General features: G+C 41.5%; 1 protein-coding gene across 1 annotated transcript; it reads right to left on the minus strand.

The window, feature by feature from the left end:
- Positions 1-475: 475 nt before the first annotated feature.
- LOC118123696 (transmembrane ascorbate-dependent reductase CYB561) lies at positions 476-17,453 on the minus strand. Its single transcript, XM_035181224.2, has 6 exons — positions 17,075-17,453; positions 15,707-15,914; positions 3,190-3,288; positions 2,991-3,094; positions 2,366-2,523; positions 476-2,233 (listed from the first exon to the last, which is right to left on the minus strand). The coding sequence occupies exons 2-6, from the start codon at positions 15,909-15,911 to the stop codon at positions 2,041-2,043; spliced, it is 759 nt and encodes a 252-aa protein (XP_035037115.1). The 5' UTR covers positions 15,912-15,914; positions 17,075-17,453; the 3' UTR covers positions 476-2,040.
- Positions 17,454-22,198: the final 4,745 nt, after the last annotated feature.

Below are 22,198 nucleotides of genomic sequence, written 5' to 3' on the forward strand. Positions count from 1 at the left end.
CAGCGGTGCAATATCCACCTAAACCTGACCACACCACCAGAACAGCCAGGAGAGGCATCTATTATTATACTGGGTGGGCAGGGTGCCTTCTGTTTGTTTTTGTGAGTCGTTTTTATTTTTTGTAAATATATATTATTATTACTATAGGGGAGAGTTCATATTTGGTTTATACAGTGCAGAATCTCCTGTACAGTGTTGTCACTATTAAAAAATGTAACTCCTGGTTCTTTAGAAGATTACAAAGAAGTTTGCACATAAAAATGTGGCACATGATACAATGTCAGGATGCTGTTCTTGACTTTCCATTATCCCCTGTAGGTAGTCTAAGCAGTGACCACTGGATGGTGCTACACATCTAATATGACCATATGACCCATGTTCCCCTGCTCTGCTGCAGAAGCCTGTGGGTGTCACCCAGCAGGAGAGACACACAGTGTCAGAGAATGTTTAGGAACAAGACTAGACTTCATTTATACACTGTTTCACGCACACACACACTTTATTTTGAGATTTTACAATGACAATATGACAAGTCTACAGGTTATCATTGAGTGTATATGAGAGTATATCCCAGGAGACATGCTCTGAAGGCCAGATATTTTTCCAAGGAGCTGTATTTGAGAATGCAAATATCCGAGTCAGTTGCCCTGGACATTTTACTGTAGGAGGCTGGCAGAAAATGCTAAAAATGCTGTGAAGCCACCAGTAAAGCTTTCAGATACATAAAGTAAGAGTAAAGTGTTTCCCATTGTGATGTAGCTGTATAGAATGAAATGCAAAAATGGAAATACTTCTGTTCAATTAAGTAAAAATTAAGGTTGTGTAGAACCGATTCTAGTCGTATTTGAGTAGTGTTATCAGCTGCTGCCAAATACAGTGATTCTCAGCAATCGCACACTTCTGAAGGCACATATTCAATTTACTGTGTAATACAATATTGAGGTAAAATAAATAGACATTCCTAATGTAATTTCCTATTAAAAAATGACAATATCAAGACATTATGTATCAAGACCTTACATAAAGACAACATCCACTATTGGAGACTGGCCAACGCTCTATAAAAGCTTTGCTCTAGGCACAAGGGCTGATTCCTGAAGTCAAGTCAAAAAGCCATAAACAGCTACACTTTTTAGAATTTGCATCAACACATTGAGGGGAATGAATTTTATATCTTTAACAAGCAGCCAAACACATCAAAGCAACAGATTTGTTGCTAGCAGGACATAGTGGACCAGGAATTGTCAAGAATTCATACTGTTGCATCCAAATTATTTGTCACTGTTACACACTAAACTGAAGTGGACAAACCAAAGCAGAGTTCAGTAAACTAAGGATCAGGAATCTCTTGTGCCAAACTCTGGTCAGGATGCAGGACTATTAGAGTAGTGGTAGACTCAGGTAGCAGAGAGTTCTGATAGCTCCAGACAGTGTATCAGCTTCGGTTTAGGTTTTAACCCTTTCTTTGGTCTCTATTCAGGTTAGAGTGACAATGTTTTCAAGCGTAATTTACTGAGAAATGTTCTCTCTTAGTGCCAGTAGGGGGAGAGAAATAGACAGAGTGTAGCCACTGCTTGCTTTCACCTGGCAAACAGTCATTTGGCATTACCAGGCGCACTCAGTCAAGACAATTGTTAAAGAAATTAGTGTGGGCTGGGTTTGGGCCTCAGCTTAACAACAGCGCAGAACTGTGTGGGAAGCCATTGGTATTGTAGGAGTTCGATTACTTTTGCCTTAGGCAGTTAACCGCTGCAGGTACAAAGTGACATTGCCCCTTGCGTCCACATGTTGAGACGACAGCAGCTATGGAGATGCCAAGTGAAGACAACAGGAACCGTGATTAGTCTGCCTGCTACATGTACTATAGGTTTTTACTATACTAATCCTAATAAAAGAAACAAATACTTTTTGGATGAAAGTTGATGGATTCGTTAAGTAATACGCAAGATCAGGAGAGACCATTATTAAGGCTTCCTGTCCATATTTTTATTGACTTCACATAAACTATACGTTGTAGGCGTCAGATGTCAGACCCAGAGATCAGGGCGTGGTGGGTGACCCCCCCTCTGTCAGAGTCTTGAAGTGCACAGATAGGGACTCTTCCTCTGGGTTAGGTGGACGTCTGAACTCTTCCTTGGAGACCAGGTAGCAGAGCAGCACCCCAAAACCCACCAGCAGGATCCCCAAACTGTTGGCCAGCATCCCCTCTGGGGCAAACAGAGGGTACGTTGGCCTGGGCAGAGAGAGAGAGAAAGGGGATTCAGAAGATAGAGTCAGAGACAGATGTACAACATAGATACAAAATATAAACATAGATAAATTAGTTTAATGTAAAATACAGTAGTACAGTCAAAAACACACATACATGATGCTGAAGAGGAGTTTCTCTGTGATGCCAAGCAGACTGCTCCCTATGGCCATAACTACCAGAACCAGACCACAGAACATGTGGATGGGGAGGTACGCGGCACGTAACCATAACGACGCAACCGGAAACAGGAAGAACAGCAAACCCATCACCCACTAGGAAAAAACGTGAGTTTTAAAGTTATAATCCTCATTACAAATTCAGAGAGAACTTTATAGGAACATCTGTTCGCCTGCTTATTCATTATGTTCAGCCAATCATACAGCAGCAGTACAATGTAGAAAATCCAGCAGGTCAGCAGCTTTAATTTTCACATCAAACATTAGAAAGGGGAACAACTGTGATCTCAGTGACTTTGATTGTGGCATGATTGTTGTCATGTTTCTGGAAATGCTGAACTTATTCAGATCTTATTTATTTAGAATGTTGCCTAAATTAAAAACCATCCGATGAGCGTTAGTTCTGCCAATGGATCCAGACGGATTGGAGCAGACACAAAGGCTATGGTAAGTAAATGGCTGTTTGAGGGTCAAGTCTTCGTAGGGTTAGAGTTAGACATTCAGTTATGATGCTTAGGGTAAGGCTAAGAATTCAGTTCATCTGTGTGTGTATGTGTGTATACCTGCAAGCAGAACAGGACTAAGGTGGCCATGCCACACCAGCTGTGAAGAGAGTACATGTCTGGAATCTTTGCTGCTCTGTGGAAATCAAACACAGCTACAAAACCTACACACACACAAATACACAAGAAGTTACACAATGGCATAAGGAATTATTTTCTGGTGTTAGAAAAAGGCTTATAATTTGGTTATATATCTCACCTATGATGCTGATGATAAGAGCAAGCAGGTGAATGATGCCATGAAGAATCTTTACATTTCTCTTCGCCTCATTGCGAAATACTCTGTAGACCAGAATGGCTAGAGAGAGAGATAGAGAGAACATCTTTACCACATACAATAAATATACTAATTTATGAAAATTACAAAATTTATTATATACTACTGAATATAGACAAAATATCACGTCAGAAAGTCAATACTTAAAGTTAAGATTAAATAATGTTATGTTCAGAAACATTATGCTATTAGTCTGAATAACAGAGTAACATGAGCAATTGTCACCCCCAAGTCTGAAGATGTCTCCCACAGCATCCCCCTATATCTTCCTCTACTTGTGTCACCCATTCTAACATCACATCCATGAATGGTTACAATTGCTGTCACTCTCTATGTTACATGTAGGTGTTCGCATCCTATTGGATGGTTAAGTCTAAATATGCATTCCTAAATCACATTGTGTCGTTATGTCTTGCTACTGGTGAAATACGCAAAAGAGTTAAAGTCGGTGAGGGTTAAGGTTGGTGCCTCTCGGTCTGGGACATCTGAATTAGATTTGAAAGTCCGTAAGCGTAGACCACTGTTGCGTCAAAGAGAACACACACATCCAAGATAACTAAGCAACTAGTCTGACATCATAGCACCAGGCTTTCCAACAAGCCACGCCCCCAAATATTGACTGTTGCTATAGCAGCGGTAGCTACCTTGGGAAGCCATGGGTTCTTTTGACTTCATGTGACTCTGCACCGCACTGATTTAACGTGATGCATGCTGGTTAGAAATTTTGTCTGACTTTTACCAGCGCTGCAAAACATCACCATGTCACATGACCTTAAAATATTGTGGGAGCGAGTCAGCTGCAATCAGACCGTGCAGTTGTTCTCCTTCAGCTGCAGCACCTGGGTGCATAAAAAAGTACATAAAATGACGGAAACTATCGTTGTTAAACTTTATTCAACATTCAACGGCCGCAGTAAACACCAGAACATGTGCAAACTGCATCATCATTATAACATCTGTCAAAACCACGCATGTTCACAGTAAGACAAGCTGGAGGGTTTTACTTTACATTTCTTCTTCACCCCTTTAAAAGTCCTCTCATAATTTGTCATTAGGGTACAGATTTTATTGCTGCAGCCGGAGGAACTGTACTGTGATCACTCTGCAAGGACTCGGCAAGGAGCTGCCTTTGGGCAATCAAAAACACACATTCATTTTTTAACATCTGCTGTGGAGAAAGAGTCACTTTGCTGAAAATCTTTGTTCAAAAGCCTTCAAATGTCGCAGGCAACGACAATTAAAATGGAAATGGGAATCTGTGGGGGACTAAAGACTAAAACTTATCCAAGTTACACACTTTCATTCTGGTAATCTGGTAACAAGATTCTTGATTAAAAAGGTTTGGAGAAGGCGTTGCACAGTCTGGAGAAGAACCTGCTGATGGCGCTGGATCTTGATGGTGGTGTCACAAGCAGATCTTTGACGACAGAGACAATATATTTGTCCAGTGTTGGGTCTTCCATTTCCAATTCTAACAGCACACTTACAACCCCGTGCCACTTTTTGCTGATTTTTTTGAAAACGGCTTTGTCAAGTTGTTTCATCATTTTTGGGGTGATCTCAAAATCTTCATCCTTGATTTCGACCCATATGTTTTCGAGTAGACGCTCGATGATGGTGTTTGGTGATCTGAGAGTGTTCGACAACTTTGCTTTAGCAAAGATCCTCGAAACCAGCTTCAGAACAATTATCCTGATGGGTAATTTCCTTCCTTCCACTGTTGGTTCTTGCTCTTCTCTGTATTCTTCACTGAATTCAGGAGTGGTCACCTTGCTTTCTGAGCCAGACCCGTTACCAGGTGCCGAAGGCAGACTGGCCCCACCGATCGGGCCCTCTGACACAGCTTTTTCTAAACTATGTGTTATCACCGTGGAAGTGAGAGTTTCTGACTGTGTGTGAAGCCACCACCTCATTACTCCAAGGAAACACCACACAATGGCAAGGATGTCAGCTGATATTATAGCACGTGGCGGACAAACCGTTATGCTTGTGCACCGTGGTTGTGAGGCTTTTGGTCGTGAGGTCATCTTAAATCTCATCCTATCTATGTGATTGCTGAGGATATTATTCAGCTCGTTGGTTAACTCGAGGGTTTCACCACTGAAAATATCATCCATCCATTGAGACCCATTCTGCCCCTGCTGTATCTCACCAACTGCTGTTGGAAGCAGAGCGTCAATATCACTCGTAACAGATTGCATTGACTGCCTACCCAAAACCTTGTCAAAGGCCGGGTTGTAAAGGCTGTCAAAGTACTTGTTATTCAGTCTGCCCACAATACGACAAATGGACGCTTGGGCAAACTGCTTTGCAGCGATTGTCCTAATCCTTTCAGACACTTTCTTCAGAGAGGGTGTGCTCTGGGCTGTTTCTGGATCATCTTTGTTTTGCGACATGATTTCATCCACAATCACCTCAGCAACGTCATCTGCAACATTCTTAATCTCCAGAGTGGAGCCAGATTCCAACTGATCATAATCATAGTCGGATATTTCATCGTTAGTAGATTCTGTGTATTGAGAGACCTCCTCCTTAATGATCTCCTGGACAGTTGTGGATGTTGCAGACAGAAGACTTTCCCTGTCTTCTGAGATTGTCTTCTGGGATGAGGATGATGACTGACTGTCATCTTCATTGACCAGTTGGTAGACCTTCTTTTTGCTCTTAGAAGGTGCACACATACGTTTCAGATTCCTCATGAGTCCCTTGATCATTTTGCCGGCCTGTTGAATCATACCTTGTAGTCTTTTTGGAGGTGTGACACGAGGAGTAGTTGCCTTCACACTGTCCACGCCCATGGAAAGGACAGAGTTGACACACTCTGCAATCTCTTTAGCAGTCAACTGGGTCAAATTCTCTGAACTTACAAGATTGATTTCATCTGGAACGTCAAGAGCCTGAGCAAAAACTTGAGGAAGTGTGTTGCCCAAAGAGCAAATCACACTCTTCTGTGACACAGGCACAGCTGTGCTCTCAAGATCCTTTAGGATGGATTGTGTCATCAAAATGACAATTTCCAGCAGTTTCTCTCCGAGTATGGTCATTGTGGCCACATCAGGTTTGCCTTTTTTCGAAAGATTCCATTGTTCTGATGTCATGCCTTGGAAAAAGGACGTCACAATGGGCAGAATGCTGTCGATGTCCATCTTCATGTTTCTGATATTGTTTTTCAATACTTCTCTTATTGGCTTAGTTTTTAAAAATCGTACTATTCCTGTCGGAAGTGCTCTCTCTGTTCTCCGTGTACTACCCCTACCATACACTGATCAACTAGGACAAAGGAGATATCAGAAATGAGATTATAGCACACACCAAAGGGAACACGGTGCAAAAGCCTGGTGCTATGATGTCAGACTAGCTGCTTAGTTCTCTTTGATGTGTGTGTACACACCAAAGAGAACACTGTTGCGTCAAAGAGAACACACACATCCAAGATAACTAAGCAGCTAGTCTGACATCATAGCACCAGGCTTTCCAACAAGCCACGCCCCCAAATATTGACTGTTGCTATAGCAGCGGTAGCTACCTTGGGAAGCCATGGGTTCTTTTGACTTCATGTGACTCTGCACCGCACTGATTTAACGTGATGCATGCTGGTTAGAAATTTTGTCTGACTTTTACCAGCACTGCAAAACATCACCATGTCACATGACCTTAAAATATTGTGGAGCGAGTCAGCTGCAATCAGACCGTGCAGTTGTTCTCCTTCAGCTGCAGCACCTGGGTGCATAAAAAGTACAAAAATGACGGAAATATCGTTGTTAAACTTTATTCAACATTCAACGGCCGTAGTAAACACCAGAACATGTGCAAACTGCATCATCATTATAACATCTGTCAAAACCACGCATGTTCACAGTAAGACAAGCTGGAGGGTTTTACTTTACATTTCTTCTTCACCCTTTAAAAGTCCTCTCATAATTTGTCATTAGGGTACAGATTTTATTGCTGCAGCCGGAGGAACTGTACTGTGATCACTCTGCAAGGACTCAGCAAGGAGCTGCCTTTGGGCAATCAAAAACACACATTCATTTTTAACATCTGCTGTGGAGAAAGAGTCACTTTGCTGAAAATCTTTGTTCAAAAGCCTTCAAAAATGCAGGCAACGACAATTAAAATGGAAATGGGAATCTGTGGGGGACTAAAGACTAAAACTTATCCAAGTTACACATTTTCATTCTGGTAATCTGGTAACAAGATTCTTGATTAAAAAGGTTTGGAGAAGGCGTTGCACAGTCTGGAGAAGAACCTGCTGATGGCGCTGGATCTTGATGGTGGTGTCACAAGCAGATCTTTGACGACAGAGACAATATATTTGTCCAGTGTTGGGTCTTCCATTTCCAATTCTAACAGCACACTTACAACCCGTGCCACTTTTTGCTGATTTTTTGAAAACGGCTTTGTCAAGTTGTTTCATCATTTTTGGGGTGATCTCAAAATCTTCATCCTTGATTTCGACCCATATGTTTTCGAGGGACGCTTGATGATGGTGTTTGGTGATCTGAGAGTGTTCGACAACTTTGCTTTAGCAAAGATCCTCGAAACCAGCTTCAGAACAATTATCCTGATGGGTAATTTCCTTCCTTCCACTGTTGGTTCTTGCTCTTCTCTGTATTCTTCACTGAATTCAGGAGTGGTCACCTTGCTTTCTGAGCCAGACCCTTTACCAGGTGCCGAAGGCAGACTGGCCCCACCGATCGGGCCCTCTGACACAGCTTTTCTAAACTATGTGTTATCACCGTGGAAGTGAGAGTTTCTGACTGTGTGTGAAGCCACCACCTCATTACTCCAAGGAAACACCACACAATGGCAAGGATGTCAGCTGATATTATAGCACGTGGCGGACAAACCGTTATGCTTGTGCACCGTGGTTGTGAGGCTTTTGGTCGTGAGGTCATCTTAAATCTCATCCTATCTATGTGATTGCTGAGGATATTATTCAGCTCGTTGGTTAACTCGAGGTTTCACCACTGAAAATATCATCCATCCATTGAGACCCATTCTGCCCTGCTGTATCTCACCAACTGCTGTTGGAAGCAGAGCGTCAATATCACTCGTAACAGATTGCATTGACTGCCTACCCAAAACCTTGTCAAAGGCCGGGTTGTAAAGGCTGTCAAAGTACTTGTTATTCAGTCTGCCCACAATACGACAAATGGACGCTTGGGCAAACTGCTTTGCAGCGATTGTCCTAATCCTTTCAGACACTTTCTTCAGAGAGGGTGTGCTCTGGGCTGTTTCTGGATCATCTTTGTTTTGCGACATGATTTCATCCACAATCACCTCAGCAACGTCATCTGCAACATTCTTAATCTCAGGGTGGAGCCAGATTCCAACTGATCATAATCATAGTCGGATATTTCATCGTTAGTAGATTCTGTGTATTGAGAGACCTCCTCCTTAATGATCTCCTGGACAGTTGTGGATGTTGCAGACAGAAGACTTTCCTGTCTTCTGAGATTGTCTTCTGGGATGAGGATGATGACTGACTGTCATCTTCATTGACCAGTTGGTAGACCTTCTTTTTGCTCTTAGAAGGTGCACACATACGTTTCAGATTCCTCATGAGTCCCTTGATCATTTTGCCGGCCTGTTGAATCATACCTTGTAGTCTTTTTGGAGGTGTGACACGAGGAGTAGTTGCCTTCACACTGTCCACGCCCATGGAAAGGACAGAGTTGACACACTCTGCAATCTCTTTAGCAGTCAACTGGGTCAAATTCTCTGAACTTACAAGATTGATTTCATCTGGAACGTCAAGAGCCTGAGCAAAAACCTGAGGAAGTGTGTTGCCCAAAGAGCAAATCACACTCTTCTGTGACACAGGCACAGCTGTGCTCTCAAGATCCTTTAGGATGGATTGTGTCATCAAAATGACAATTTCCAGCAGTTTCTCTCCGAGTATGGTCATTGTGGCCACATCAGGTTTGCCTTTTTTCGAAAGATTCCATTGTTCTGATGTCATGCCTTGGAAAAAGGACGTCACAATGGGCAGAATGCTGTCGATGTCCATCTTCATGTTTCTGATATTGTTTTTCAATACTTCTCTTATTGGCTTAGTTTTTAAAAATCGTACTATTCCTGTCGGAAGTGCTCTCTCTGTTCTCCGTGTACTACCCCTACCATACACTGATCAACTAGGACAAAGGAGATATCAGAGATGAGATTATAGCACACACAAAGGAAACACACACACCAAAGAGAACTTGGTGCTAAAGCCTGGTGCTATGATGTCAGACTAGCTGCTTAGTTCTCTTTGGTGTGTGTGTACACACCATAGACTGTATATATAATGGACGTAGGGTCCGTGACGTCACCCGTTGGTTTCTGAAGAGTGAAAATTAGGCTAGTAGTAGGCGTTCACCCGGCGCCATCTTGCCGGTGCTGACTCCTCCTAGTTCCTGGCTAACCAATAAATGGGCAAAGAGGAGGAGCGCGAGTGAAGACTGACAGCTGAGCCACGCCCGCAGAGCTCAACGTTACCTGGTTAGCTCAGGCTAAGGAGCTAGGCTACATGCTATCCGCGGCTGCTAACCGGCTAGCGCTGCGGTGTTGTTGCTTCAGGATGGTCGCGATGTTTACAACGAACTCACTAGAGGTAAGTAACCTTGAAACTACACAACAACAAAACCTATTGCTTTATCTATTATCATAATCATTTGCTTACATGCCTCAAGTGGTTTTTAATATGTAATTGTTATAAAAGGTACCGTTTATTTAACACGTGTAATGAACAGATTGAAGCAAATTAACTACACTACTACAGTCGTGTTTGGTTGTGACTTGATTTTAATAAGTTAATAAGTTAATATGAATACGCTACATGTGTAAGTTGCATGTGATAGTAACTATATGTTTCACAAATGTTGTGATACATGCTGGTATAACCACCATTACTATTGCCACCTTGTTTATTTAGCCTGTTATGGAATTTACAGTGAATTAGACAGTTTAGATATGATTATAATCTCCACACACCACTGTTGGTTCTCATATTTATTATATAATTATGTTTTCACACTGAGAGAAGTGGAGAGACTTGATGTGGACTGTTATCAACAGCTCTGTGGGAGATTATCACCTTGAATATTACAGATGAGGTAGAAAGACATTTGATCTATTTGTACAATGTTTTATTTCTTTCAGTACATTACATTTCATTTAGCTGACGCTTTTATCCAAAGCGACTTACAATATGTGCATTTAACCATGAGGGTACAAACCCAGAGCCCAGTACATCGGTTCTGTCTGAAATCTGTGGTGCTTCCACCTGCTGAACACAGAATAAACTGTAAGAACCAGTCTTTGCTGGAACATACACAACATAAAACATCCTTTTATAGTGAGTTTCTTCTTTTCATTAGATGAAGCACTGCAGCACCTGATGTCCTCAGCATCCACTGTGGCAGCAGCAACATGGTGGAGATCGGCAGCTTCAGGCTGGTTCAACATGAGGACGACCTGCACCAGCTTCATCTGCACAACACTTCATGTTTTCCTCCCTTAACTAAAGATGGCCTGCAACTGTTTAGAGTTGGCAGTCATTGCTAAGTGTCATGGATAATAGAGTTAATTTCTATATTCATTATGGTTGGTTAAAAAAATGAACACTTATCAGAACAATGTTTGTCTTTTACTTTGATTTGATACACTTTAGATAAAAACCCAGTGTTTTATTTTTCTTCTTTGCCATAAGAGACAGAACACGGTCAGCACAGCTGTGTCCTTCAGGCTCGTCGCCCCTAATAAAATGACAGGAAACATAAAAGTATGGCATTATTGTAGAGGAAGTGTTACTTATGAACAAAGTTTGTATCCTTATTTTCTGTGGATATTCAACTATGTATTTGAATATGGTTTTGGATTAAACAGTGCACTACCAAGACAATGAATGTACAGTATGGAGTTCTTCCACATTAATAGTATTGCATTTATAATTTAATGCATTATGTGCAATACTTTGCTTTGATTGTTTGTAAGTTATGAAAACAGGTCTGTACCTGGAGTCAGTGTTGACGTGATGACCCTCAGTGTTCAGTCTGGTTGGATTCCAGTTGTGTCTCATGTTGGACATCCACAGGTGCAGGCTGTCTGAGTCACCTAGAGGAACATTCAACACAAATACACAGATATGTAAAGTCATACATGTGCCAGGTTAACTCCTTAACAGACTTTGACATGGTAAAAATAAAAGTTTATTACTTCAAAGTTCATCAGATCATAATCATTTCAGCTTATGAAATAGGTGGTGGACATCAGCCTCAGGTTCTCTATGTGAATGTCTATTCTAGTAAAGTTACACTTCCTATAATTGATTTATGTGACAAAAACAAAATAATACATTATTCTGCATGTCCACTTATTTAACACAATAATTCAGTACAGTCTGCCTAATAATAATCTGTAACGTAGTCAAGTCAAATGGGTTTGCGAGTGAAACAACTTTACATAACATTAGATATCTTACGTGGTGGAGCTTATTCTCCAAACACACAGTCTCCTGTCTCGGTTCATGTCGGTTCAATAACTCCCGGACGGTCCCGTTAGCATCGCCATTACTGCTTATCTTGCCTGCAGGCTAGCGGAGCTAAACTAACAAGCCAGGTACAGAGACACCGATACCTGCTCATCACTACTAACACATAAATAACATACTATACTTTACTTACCACAGAAACGGGAGCGCAGACGTCTTTAACTTCTCCGTCAGGAGAACAAGCCGAACATCAAACCGTATTATTCATCCGATATGTGAGTGAAACCTCTCCACAGACTCAGGTCCTGTTCGGTGACGGGGGTTAGCCTGTTAGCCTGTTAGCTCAGGTGAAGCCGAGCAGGCAACAGGCTAGGAGCTGGAGTCGCGAGCTAACGGTGACGTCACCTGTCCATCAAGTGATAATTATTCATAATATCAAACCTCTATATAATTTAAACGAGTGAGTTAGAAAAAAATCCACCCCCCTCAGAGTTGTCATGAAGGAAGAACTAAGTGATTGAGACTAAAACCGTTTTTTGAACCATGCTGTAAACAGGTTTAATTCTGCTCTAAAGTCGGGCTTTTTAACATGGGAGTCAATGGGAATTGACTCCTTCTTGGAGCCAGCCTCAAGTGGCCACCCAGTGAACTGCAGCTTTTTGCACTTCCGTATTGGCCTCATCGCTCAGCCCGGGATGTTGCCCCTTGGCGTAGACGCTAAAATGTACTGTTGGTTGGTCCTTTATCTATAACCTGACCTTGGGTACTGCTTAAAAAGAGAAGGGAGTATCTGTGGAATTTAGACAGGCACTATTCTCCTTTACAGATATAGTGTAATATACATTATATTCATAATATATATAGTGGCATATACAGTAATGTGTAAGGATGGTCCAAATTCATCAACAGTAAGCAGTTGTTTAAAGAAATATGATGAAGCCAGTATGACTATATACGGTTTACTCTAATATAAAATATGAGTGTATGAGGACAAAAATTTGAAATCCCTTGAAACATTTTAGCAACACACATAATTCAGTTCTTATTTTAAATTGTTAAAATTTAAAAAAAAGAATGTCTATGAACTTGTTAGTTAAAGTGTGAGACACATCAAAATGTGTAAGACAAACATTTTTGATGATTACTGCACAGGGGTTGTAATGCCAATACTGCTTTACTGTGAGCATCTGCACATGCATAATTTACCAAAAGTCTCCCAATGTATTTTTCTTATACTGGATCAAAACATTGAACTCTACATAATTGCTAATTGTGCCTGTTTAAGCATTTTATTTTGGCTACCAGAGCAAATGACTTTGTAACATTATCCCTAAGCTGCTTTGCACAGTTACCATTTGCTGTTTACACAGTGGGTAGAAGCATGACTCATATTTGAGCCTTTAAAAGTTCCGTTCTAAAGTGTGAAGGTTGAGCAAAGACAAACCGGACACACTGGTGAATGTGTCAACAATTTCTGTGCACATGACCTGAGACAACAAAAGAAGATATCACAGTGAATTAACAGTGAGGGATGTGTCGCTGAGTGAAGACTCTGTCCCCGGGGTGTTTCCCTCTCTTATTTACCGTTCTCCCCACTCTCCTTCTAATGTCCAGCTGACCTTTGCTTTTATTGCTCTAATGTAATCTCGTGCTGTAACAGACAGCTGCTCCATTGAACCAGTTGAACTAATGTGGTTACTCTCATTAGCAAAAGTACCCAGGCTGCAGGCACAAAACCAAAGAGGGGGGGGGGGAAACTGTTATCTCACTCTGTCTGTATTTCAGAGACTTACGACATCATCAGGGTTTGGTTTCTGTTTCTGCAATCCATTCAACTAAACATTCTCACTGTATATAAAACATGTTTTTACACTGTTTATTAGTCTTTACTTTTTTTTTTTCAATGTCCCTATAAGTATTGCATGTTTATTTACAATTACTTATTGACATATTTTTGCCTGCCCTCTTGCTGCTGTAACATTGCAAATGTCCCTGTAGTAGGACGAATAAAGGATGATCTTATCTTATCAACGATTTGGACAGCAGCTTATTGCCCCAAACCGAACAAATTTACCATCTGGATTTTTTTGTTGCTGTTGAAATACTGAAATGTAAATGCATTTACACCTGGTATTTTTTCGTTATGCTCATTGAGATTGGATTTCCACCCTCCAGAGCGTATAACTTCGAGAATTGCCTGAGTGAACCCTTGTTAAATGCTGCTCAGTTTGCTGACTGTAGTTTTCTGTGCTTGTGAATCAATTCCCTGAACAGGGTCTTGCTGTCAAAGCTTGACTGGAAATGTCACCAAACAAAGAACTGGCACGTTTCGTGATCACAACCATTCTTCTTTCTGTGTAAATCAGACTTTATCTGGGTGGGGTTGATGGCTGTCTGGGCAGTGTTAGCCTAATACATCAGGTCAGTAACACAATGCCTGAGGCGCACACAGAACACAAACACACACACTTTCAGGCTGACTAAAATAGCGTCCACATTTTGCTGGCATACTTCCTGTTTCACCCAGGATATTATCTAAAAATGACTTGTCAAAAACATGTGGGTTTTTCTGAAGATATTAGTGTTGTCAGCCTTGTGCAAGGTAGATGGAAAGGCTCCCCACCTGCAAGGATTTATTTTAATGTATTTAGCTTTATGCCAGTGGTATATCTCTGGGAATGAAAGTATAGTTCAGCATTGGTCCAGAATTAAACATTTTAATAATCTTAACATGGATGGATTACCATGAGATATGCTACTGATATTCAAAGTCTGTAGAGGACTATTTCTAATGACTTTAGTAATCATTACAGGTTAAACGTCACAACCAAGCAAAATAAATGAGCCTATTTGGATTCACCCCTCTTTTATAGAGTCAAAAAAAATCATTCAAACCAGACTTATCAGAGGAAATAGCATTTGGAGATCAATGTGATAAGAACTACCTAAAATGGGAGAAAACATATTTCAGAATTTTGTATTTAATGTGTAATTTGAATTCTTAGTTTGGTCCATAGACTATATAAAGATGGATGACCAGACCTCCAAATGTGATGCAAACACGTCTTGATCACAACCTGGTGGCTAGCTGCTATATAGTTCATATATCAGGTCTCCTCCATATTAATGGATGGGACATGGACCAGAATAAAAAGTAAAAGTACACGCCAAATACATTTTTCTCAAAGATGGTTTCTGTCATTTAAGGTAGTTCTGATCACAATGATGTATATTCAAGGTCTTTTTTTTTTACGTTAAGTTTGGTTTCAATTTGATGCTGTAAAAACTGGGTGAAACATCATGATTGACAGCTGAGAATGACTTGTAATTGGTCAAGGACCTTGCTACTGTGGCCCAATCTCCCAATTCCTACTGTGCAGATTCTGGCTCCAAATGCTACAAATGTTCGTGTCTGGGATATATACGACCAGTAAAAGGCTAAGGATGTTGATAAGCAAACAATGCGACAAAGTGGTGGCACAACAACAAACTTTGTAAAGCATCTTAAAGACCAACACCCGGGTCTTTATGACAAATTTTGAGATATCAGTAAAGCTCCCGTTTCAACAACATTGAAGTATTAAACAGATGAAGCATCGCGTTAGTTCATGCAGGACACGGAGTCATGTGCTCAGCTGTCATAAGCCATCAGCTACTGATCATATGGATCATAAAAACATTGGTTATTCCCTGACTTTACAAGCAGTGCCATAAACAAGTCGAGAGTTCAACTTGTCCAGAATGATGAAAATCCACTCAAAGCTAACAATTTCTGCACCGCCGCCTCAACCACTTGCTTGTCATTACAGACATATCACGTAAGCATGCAAGTAGCTGGCTAATTGAAAAGACATTTTATAAAAAAAAGCAACCAACAACTTACTGAAACTTTTTTGTCAATAAATCACATCCGCACCTCCAGGGTGGAAATCTCAATCTGATGAGTGACGCATGTGGACTCACCGTCGCCTTGCAGGAAGACCATCCCCAGCACCATGCAAAGAGGGTGCAGGTTGAACTCCTGCGCTGAGCCATCCCAAGCGAAGCCCCCATGGTAATGACCCATCCACACACCGGTCAGCACCACAGATGCCAGACCCAGAACCTGTGATGCTCCCACCAACCACCCAAACATAGAGCGACCAGGACATGGAGCAGAATCATCCATGATCTGAGGGAGAGAAACAGAAAGAGTAGTGCAGTTTATGGCTTGGGCTGTATCATTTGCTGAAATGAATCTAAATTTATTCAATTAGAGAGCTGAGGTAGAGAAATCTAGATATGGTGAATGGGTGTATTTTCTCTTCTAAACTGTTGCAGCAGAGTTTGATTCATTTGAGTCTTTGAGTGGGCAAAAAGCATATTTAAATTTATTTTACTCCATGAAATTTACTGAATTAAGAAAGAGAATTTGCCCCTGTAACGTACCATGCTGAAGAGGATCCACAGCTCAAATCTAAAGCCACAACATTTCCTATCAACAGAGAAAAGCTAACGGAGGTGATGATACTTCTATTGGAGCACAGTAAGGGGATCTTAGCTTCTTCGGTTTGTCAGCAAGTGACCCTATGGCATGACAGAACATCTGGATTTGGAGGTTTCATATCCAAACCAATGAAAAATAACCCAGTCAAACTCAGCTGTAATTACATGAATGCTTTTTAAACCAGATTACTGCACACATGCATGGACAGTAATAATCCATGCACTTCTTTAACCTTGCACTTTTCACCTCTTTGTATTCGTATGCATCTATTTTAATGTGTTAATCATGTTTATAGACTATAGATCATAATATAAATGCATTCACATTTTTCGCATTGTGATGTTGTTGGATAAGGTGGAGCTAATTTTGACTTATTTACATACTGTTGACAGTTTAAGGATGTTTAATGAATCACAGACCATATATTTCAACATATAAAGCGTATTTTCGACTTTACTTTATCATTACATTTCTTGTCTCGAGGAGTATGAACAGTATAAACATACGAAGACATGGCAGGAAGTGCGGCCACATTATCGCAGAAGAGCCACTATCATAACCGCACTGAAGAGAATAATCAGCCCAACACACGTCAGTGACACACCGCCATAACTACAGGGTTTTCCACTGACGTTGAAATGACCGGTTAGTGTGATGTTGTCTCAGCGCCCACACCTGTTAACTCACGCTGTAAGGACCCGACATGACCCTGTGCTATTATACTCTCACTCTAACGAGCGCACTTCAAAAGGGCTCAGACGACAGGGAAATTAACATTAAAAACACAATGTGCATGTGGACAAATCCGCAGGAATAACAAAGAGCGGATGGTGTTAAATACTCACTGCGCTGAGTGCTACGTTCCACTGAGGAAGTCCTGGAGTCTTGATCCGCCTCCTCCCTCTGACTGGGTGTGGGTGTGTGTGTGTTGTGTGCGTGTGTGTGTTTTTTTAATGCCCTTCTGAACAAGCCCAACCCATGTGCCGGCAGGGAAAAAAACAAAATCAACAATGACCACCACCTCTACCACCACCATCATAATTGTTGTGTTGTTATATTATATTATATCATATGAAACAAATACATCCTATATCTTATATAAAATATTTCCCCAAACCAAAACAGTATAATGTTATAATATTATTTGAACTGAAATGGAGTCGTGATGTGGGCAAACGTCACACTAACATCACAATAGGTAGAGTTTCGGGGGGGTGCTGCATAGATTGATGACTAACAGCTCCAGTTTAAAGGTTTGTTGCCTTGACAACAGTGGAGAGCGGTGGGGGAGGAGGAGGAGATGTGGAGAGGAAAAGGAGGAGGAGAAGGAGGACTGGAGTGTCTGTCGATGAATCATGGCTGCTCATTAGAGGAGTAACAGGGTCATTTAGAGAGGTTAGCAACTGTATTAATGAACCCTCAGCTAAACACGACAGGTCATAACCATCATATCCCACTACCACTGCCAGGACCACCTCTGCTGATGTAACTACCAAGGATGTAGAGGTTGTATATGAGGGAATCTGGAGGTAAAATCAGCCTTTATATTGATATCTGATTACATTTAATTCCATTTTTTTTCTATTTGACCCCTAGCAACAATTTTCCATGACCTAGTGGATGAGGCGTGCAGACCAGTTCAGTTCAGTTCAGTTCAGTTCAGTTCAGTTCAGCTCAGTTCAGTTCAGCTTAGTATAGTTCAGCTCAGTTTTGCCGCTGTCCCTCACAACTCTTTTAAAATGTTATTAAGATCATTTTCAGTTAAAACCTTCAGAGATTCTTGGACAGCATGTGGACCAAATCCAGAGCTGGCCTTGGGCATGAGTGAACATAACTAAGGGGCCCTTGTGTCCACTACAGGGCCCCAAAGCATGTTTGACATGTGTTCTTTCATATTATATTCAAGTAAATTATGTTAAATTAAGCATCATGCAAAAATACAGTATTATGCCAACAGGATGGCAAATTTATATTATCAGCACCAGGTGTAAAATGTCAATAATATTGTCAGGTCCCAAGGCAATGGGGGCCCCTAAATCAAATTCTGCTTCGGACCCGACAAAGGGCTGGGCTGTCCCTGATCACATCCGCAGCCTCAAGTGTTTTTTTTTACTTGATGTGTAGTGGTACCTTCATTAGATATACCAAAATCTTGGTTACAAGCTATTTGAGAAATGTGTACACTTTAAAGTGAGATTTGTATCCTGAAGCCTGCATATGTGCAAAGCCTAAGGTAGGGAGAGCACACCTCACTACCCTTACATGAGTCTTCATGGAAAGCGAGGCAGTAGCAGGGGGAGCAGCAGCTAAAAGAACTCCCAAAACAACCGTACTAGGCAAACTCTCTGACCTTAAACCTAAGGGAGGTGGACGATTAGCTAAAGACCCATCAACTAAACAGCACTGAAAGTTTATGAGCATCTAGGATGGTCTGAGTTGGTAGATGGAGACCAATGGCCCGAAGCCTTGAGTGTTGAAATAAATGAGAAATCTAATGGCAGCCCGTATTATTGGCAAATGAAGAAAAGGCGTGAAGCAAAGCAGGCTCAGAACTTGTATTTTCTTCACCTCTGTGGCAGGGAGGTTCTTGTTGGCGATTGCAGCAGCAGGAGTAAAGAGTGAAACCCTTGTGGAGACTGGGACTGCACTTCCCAACATTTTCTACTGGATTGTGGTGACATCCAAACTCTCTGAGGTGGCGTCATAGAATGGCTGATGGTGCATGCATTGCCTGAGCAGGGGGACAGGAATGGTACGATGGTAAGATACTACTACTTATCTTTGATGTGATGCAGAAGGTAACTGGTGGGCGGACTCTCTGGTACTTGGACCCCGTGTTCTCCCCGCTACAAAAGCCCGTCCTCCTGGCTGAGACGATCTCTCTCTCACTCACCTGACTTTCATGCATAGTCGTTGCTTTGTTCTCCTCCATCCAACATCCTCCCCGCATCCCACACACGCTTCACTCATGCATCCACGCACCCACACTACTGATTCCACTAATGAACAAAACTCATTACCTTCTTAGTTTGTGTTATGTTCGTTGTCAAATAATTTCATTTAAATAAATTACTCATTTTTGGCTTTCACCTAGCACCTCCCTCTATGTTTGTCACGGCTTCTGAGCCGGGTCATGACGGTCACCAACACGCCCACTTGTGGTGAATCCTGCAGAGGATCATCTGCTTTTTTCTCACATCGAGACACAACATTCTCCAGAGTTTTTACAAGGGGGCTGGCCGGAGAAACTCCAGAGAAGTTCTCACATACAACTCCCCTGGAGATTCTCAGGTGTTCAGTGCATGTCTGAAAGTATCATATGTAGGGTAACAAGTACCTCAAAAAAGCAACAAAGTATTTTATCTCTAAAATAAGGGGAGTGCAGATGAACATTCTTGCAGCACCCATCCTCTCCTCTTGTCGGCACTGCAGACATTTCAGTTAATGGATCATACTAATGTGCAGCATTTAGTAAAGCAGCAGGCCTTCATGGTGTTCACTCCAGGGTCTGGGGATCTGATGGGGGTAGATACTAAAGCCCAACATGTGAGACACAGGATGATGGAGGAGCCTCCCTCCACATTCACAAGTGCAAATAAAATCTAAGCAGGTAAAACTGTTGTTGCAATCTTATTATTAAATTGCTAAAAACGCTTTTCTGTCATTTTTTAATAGGAAGAAGCATGTTTGGAAAATGCATTCGTTTTGTGTGTGTGTGTGTGTGTGTGTGTGTGTGTGTGTGTGTGTGTGTGTGTGTGTGTGTGTGTGTGTGCGTGCGTGCGTCAAACTGACATACACCGTGTTCTGTCTGACATTTCTGATTTCTCCTATGACTCATCGAAGCCTGAGTCACGACTGCTCCTCCTGCTGTGTGCATTTGTGTTTGCGTATGTGTGTGTATGTGCTTGCTAAACATCTTTTCTCATCAATATTTCTCTCTTTCTCTCTTAATCTTCTAATCTGATCCCTTTGAATTACACCAGCGGGCCATCTGTCCACCCTCAATTTACTCTTTGCCCCTCAGACATACTTTTACCTTTTTGAACAAGTGACACTTGATATTGTACATCTACCCACCCGGCAGCATGTGGACATACAGAAGGAAGCTCTGATTTTAGGCTGGAACATGAAAAATGTGTGTGTGAAATACAGTAGAGTCTGGGACAACTGTTCCCATATCTGTCCTGAGGAACAAAGTATAGAGCTCACAATCCCTTTGTTATCTCAGGTTTCTATTGTGGAGTTGCAGGGCAGTCAAGCTAGTAATTTCTCATTTCTATGATAAACCTTTGTGCGATACACTTATTTGCTTTCATGTTAGGGTTAGACATTTGACACAGTACACTTCATTCGGAGGCTGGACTGGTACCAACTGGGTGGGGCTGAGAGACGAGTGCGATCCCGAATGACTCATACAGGGGAGGAAATACGAAAAGGACGTTTCGATGACATATTTCTTAGAATGGACTGAGTGAAAAAGTCCACGGAGTGACTGTTTTCATACTTTGTCTGTCTGTCTCACTGTAGTGTAATGCATTTTTCGTGAACCGTTCTATTGTAAATTTCCCCAGAAAGTGCAGTGCCAAGTTTGGTACGATTTGGACATGCGACAGTTGTGTAGCAGTCAGTGACCATGGTTTTAGTAGTTTAATGTAACGTGTTATTTTTATTTAGCCAAGATCATAAAGGGATGTTTTTTTATTTCAGACCGACTCCTTTAGTGGCTTTCAACCCATTATATTAAATCTTATTCTCAATTCTTCAAAAAAACTTTTGTAATTTCATGGTGCTTGATTCATATTGACAATCCACATTCAGACCCAATCTAGCAACTTTTAGCTACATTTTAGAGAGCCAATATCTACTTCTGGTGAGATTTAATTGGCCACATTGGGCCTCATTTACTAACAGTGCGTACGCACAGATCTGTGCTTGAACTGTGCGTTCAAACGTTTGATGCACAATCTGGGATTCATCAATATGTTCTTCCTTAAATTTGTTTGTACTCTGGAAACAAATTCAGAACTTCCTCAGACCATGCGTACGCACAAATGATGAAGGCCCGACTGTCCTGGAAAATATAAACACACACCCTTTTAACTAAAAGCATAGTATATTAAAATTCCATTATTTAAATAAAAATAGTAGATAGACAGCAATAATTTAATTTACTAATGCATTGACCAAATGTACTAAATAACTATGAAATTGACACCCTTTCATCCTCATCACTTTCTGGATAAACGGGGCGTCGCTTCTTCTGCAACAATGAACGTAAAACATTGTTGCGTTGCGTCATAATCTGCAGGAAGAACTTCTGTCTGCAGGAGGGGTGTCATCTCTGTCCCTCTTCAGACGAACTGGTAATCACATGTATTCAGTTATTAATACATGATTTCGGATCATGACTCCGGATCCTTCCGCTCACTTTAACCCTGATGTCCTGACTGTGCACGTCACGTTATGTCTCGTGTTGTGTAGCAGGTTTGAACATGTGTCTCATAAACTCGAGAGAATCAAACCAACACAAAGTAAACATCAGTACTGTACATGTCCTAATAACTTGTGATCAGTGCTGGTGTTTATTGTTAAAGTGTAAAGTGAGCGCAGGTCAGAGGTAGGAGGAAACAGACTCCGACAGAGACACAGGACGACCGGACCTTTAATGTGCGTCTGTCCTGGAGCAGCGGTGTTATAATTATTCAGCGGAGTCAACGTCCGCGTCGCGATGCATCTTAGAGAAATGTCCACAACTCTAGAGCTCAGCTCTGTGCAGGACACAGCATTCAGCGCCTCAGCTATTGCAGACCAGGTTAAACATTTTTTAAATATCGTCACTCCAGAGGACACGCTTCAGAAAAGTGTGTATTTTGTGTCTTCCACCTCCGTCGCCTTCAGAGTTTATGAGACAAAAAATATTTTTGTGACTCCTTCCCAGAATTTCCTTACTTCTGTGCAGAGAGAATGAC

Source organism: Hippoglossus stenolepis, chromosome 16 (assembly GCF_022539355.2).
Source record: "Hippoglossus stenolepis isolate QCI-W04-F060 chromosome 16, HSTE1.2, whole genome shotgun sequence".
Lineage (NCBI taxonomy): Eukaryota > Metazoa > Chordata > Actinopteri > Pleuronectiformes > Pleuronectidae > Hippoglossus > Hippoglossus stenolepis.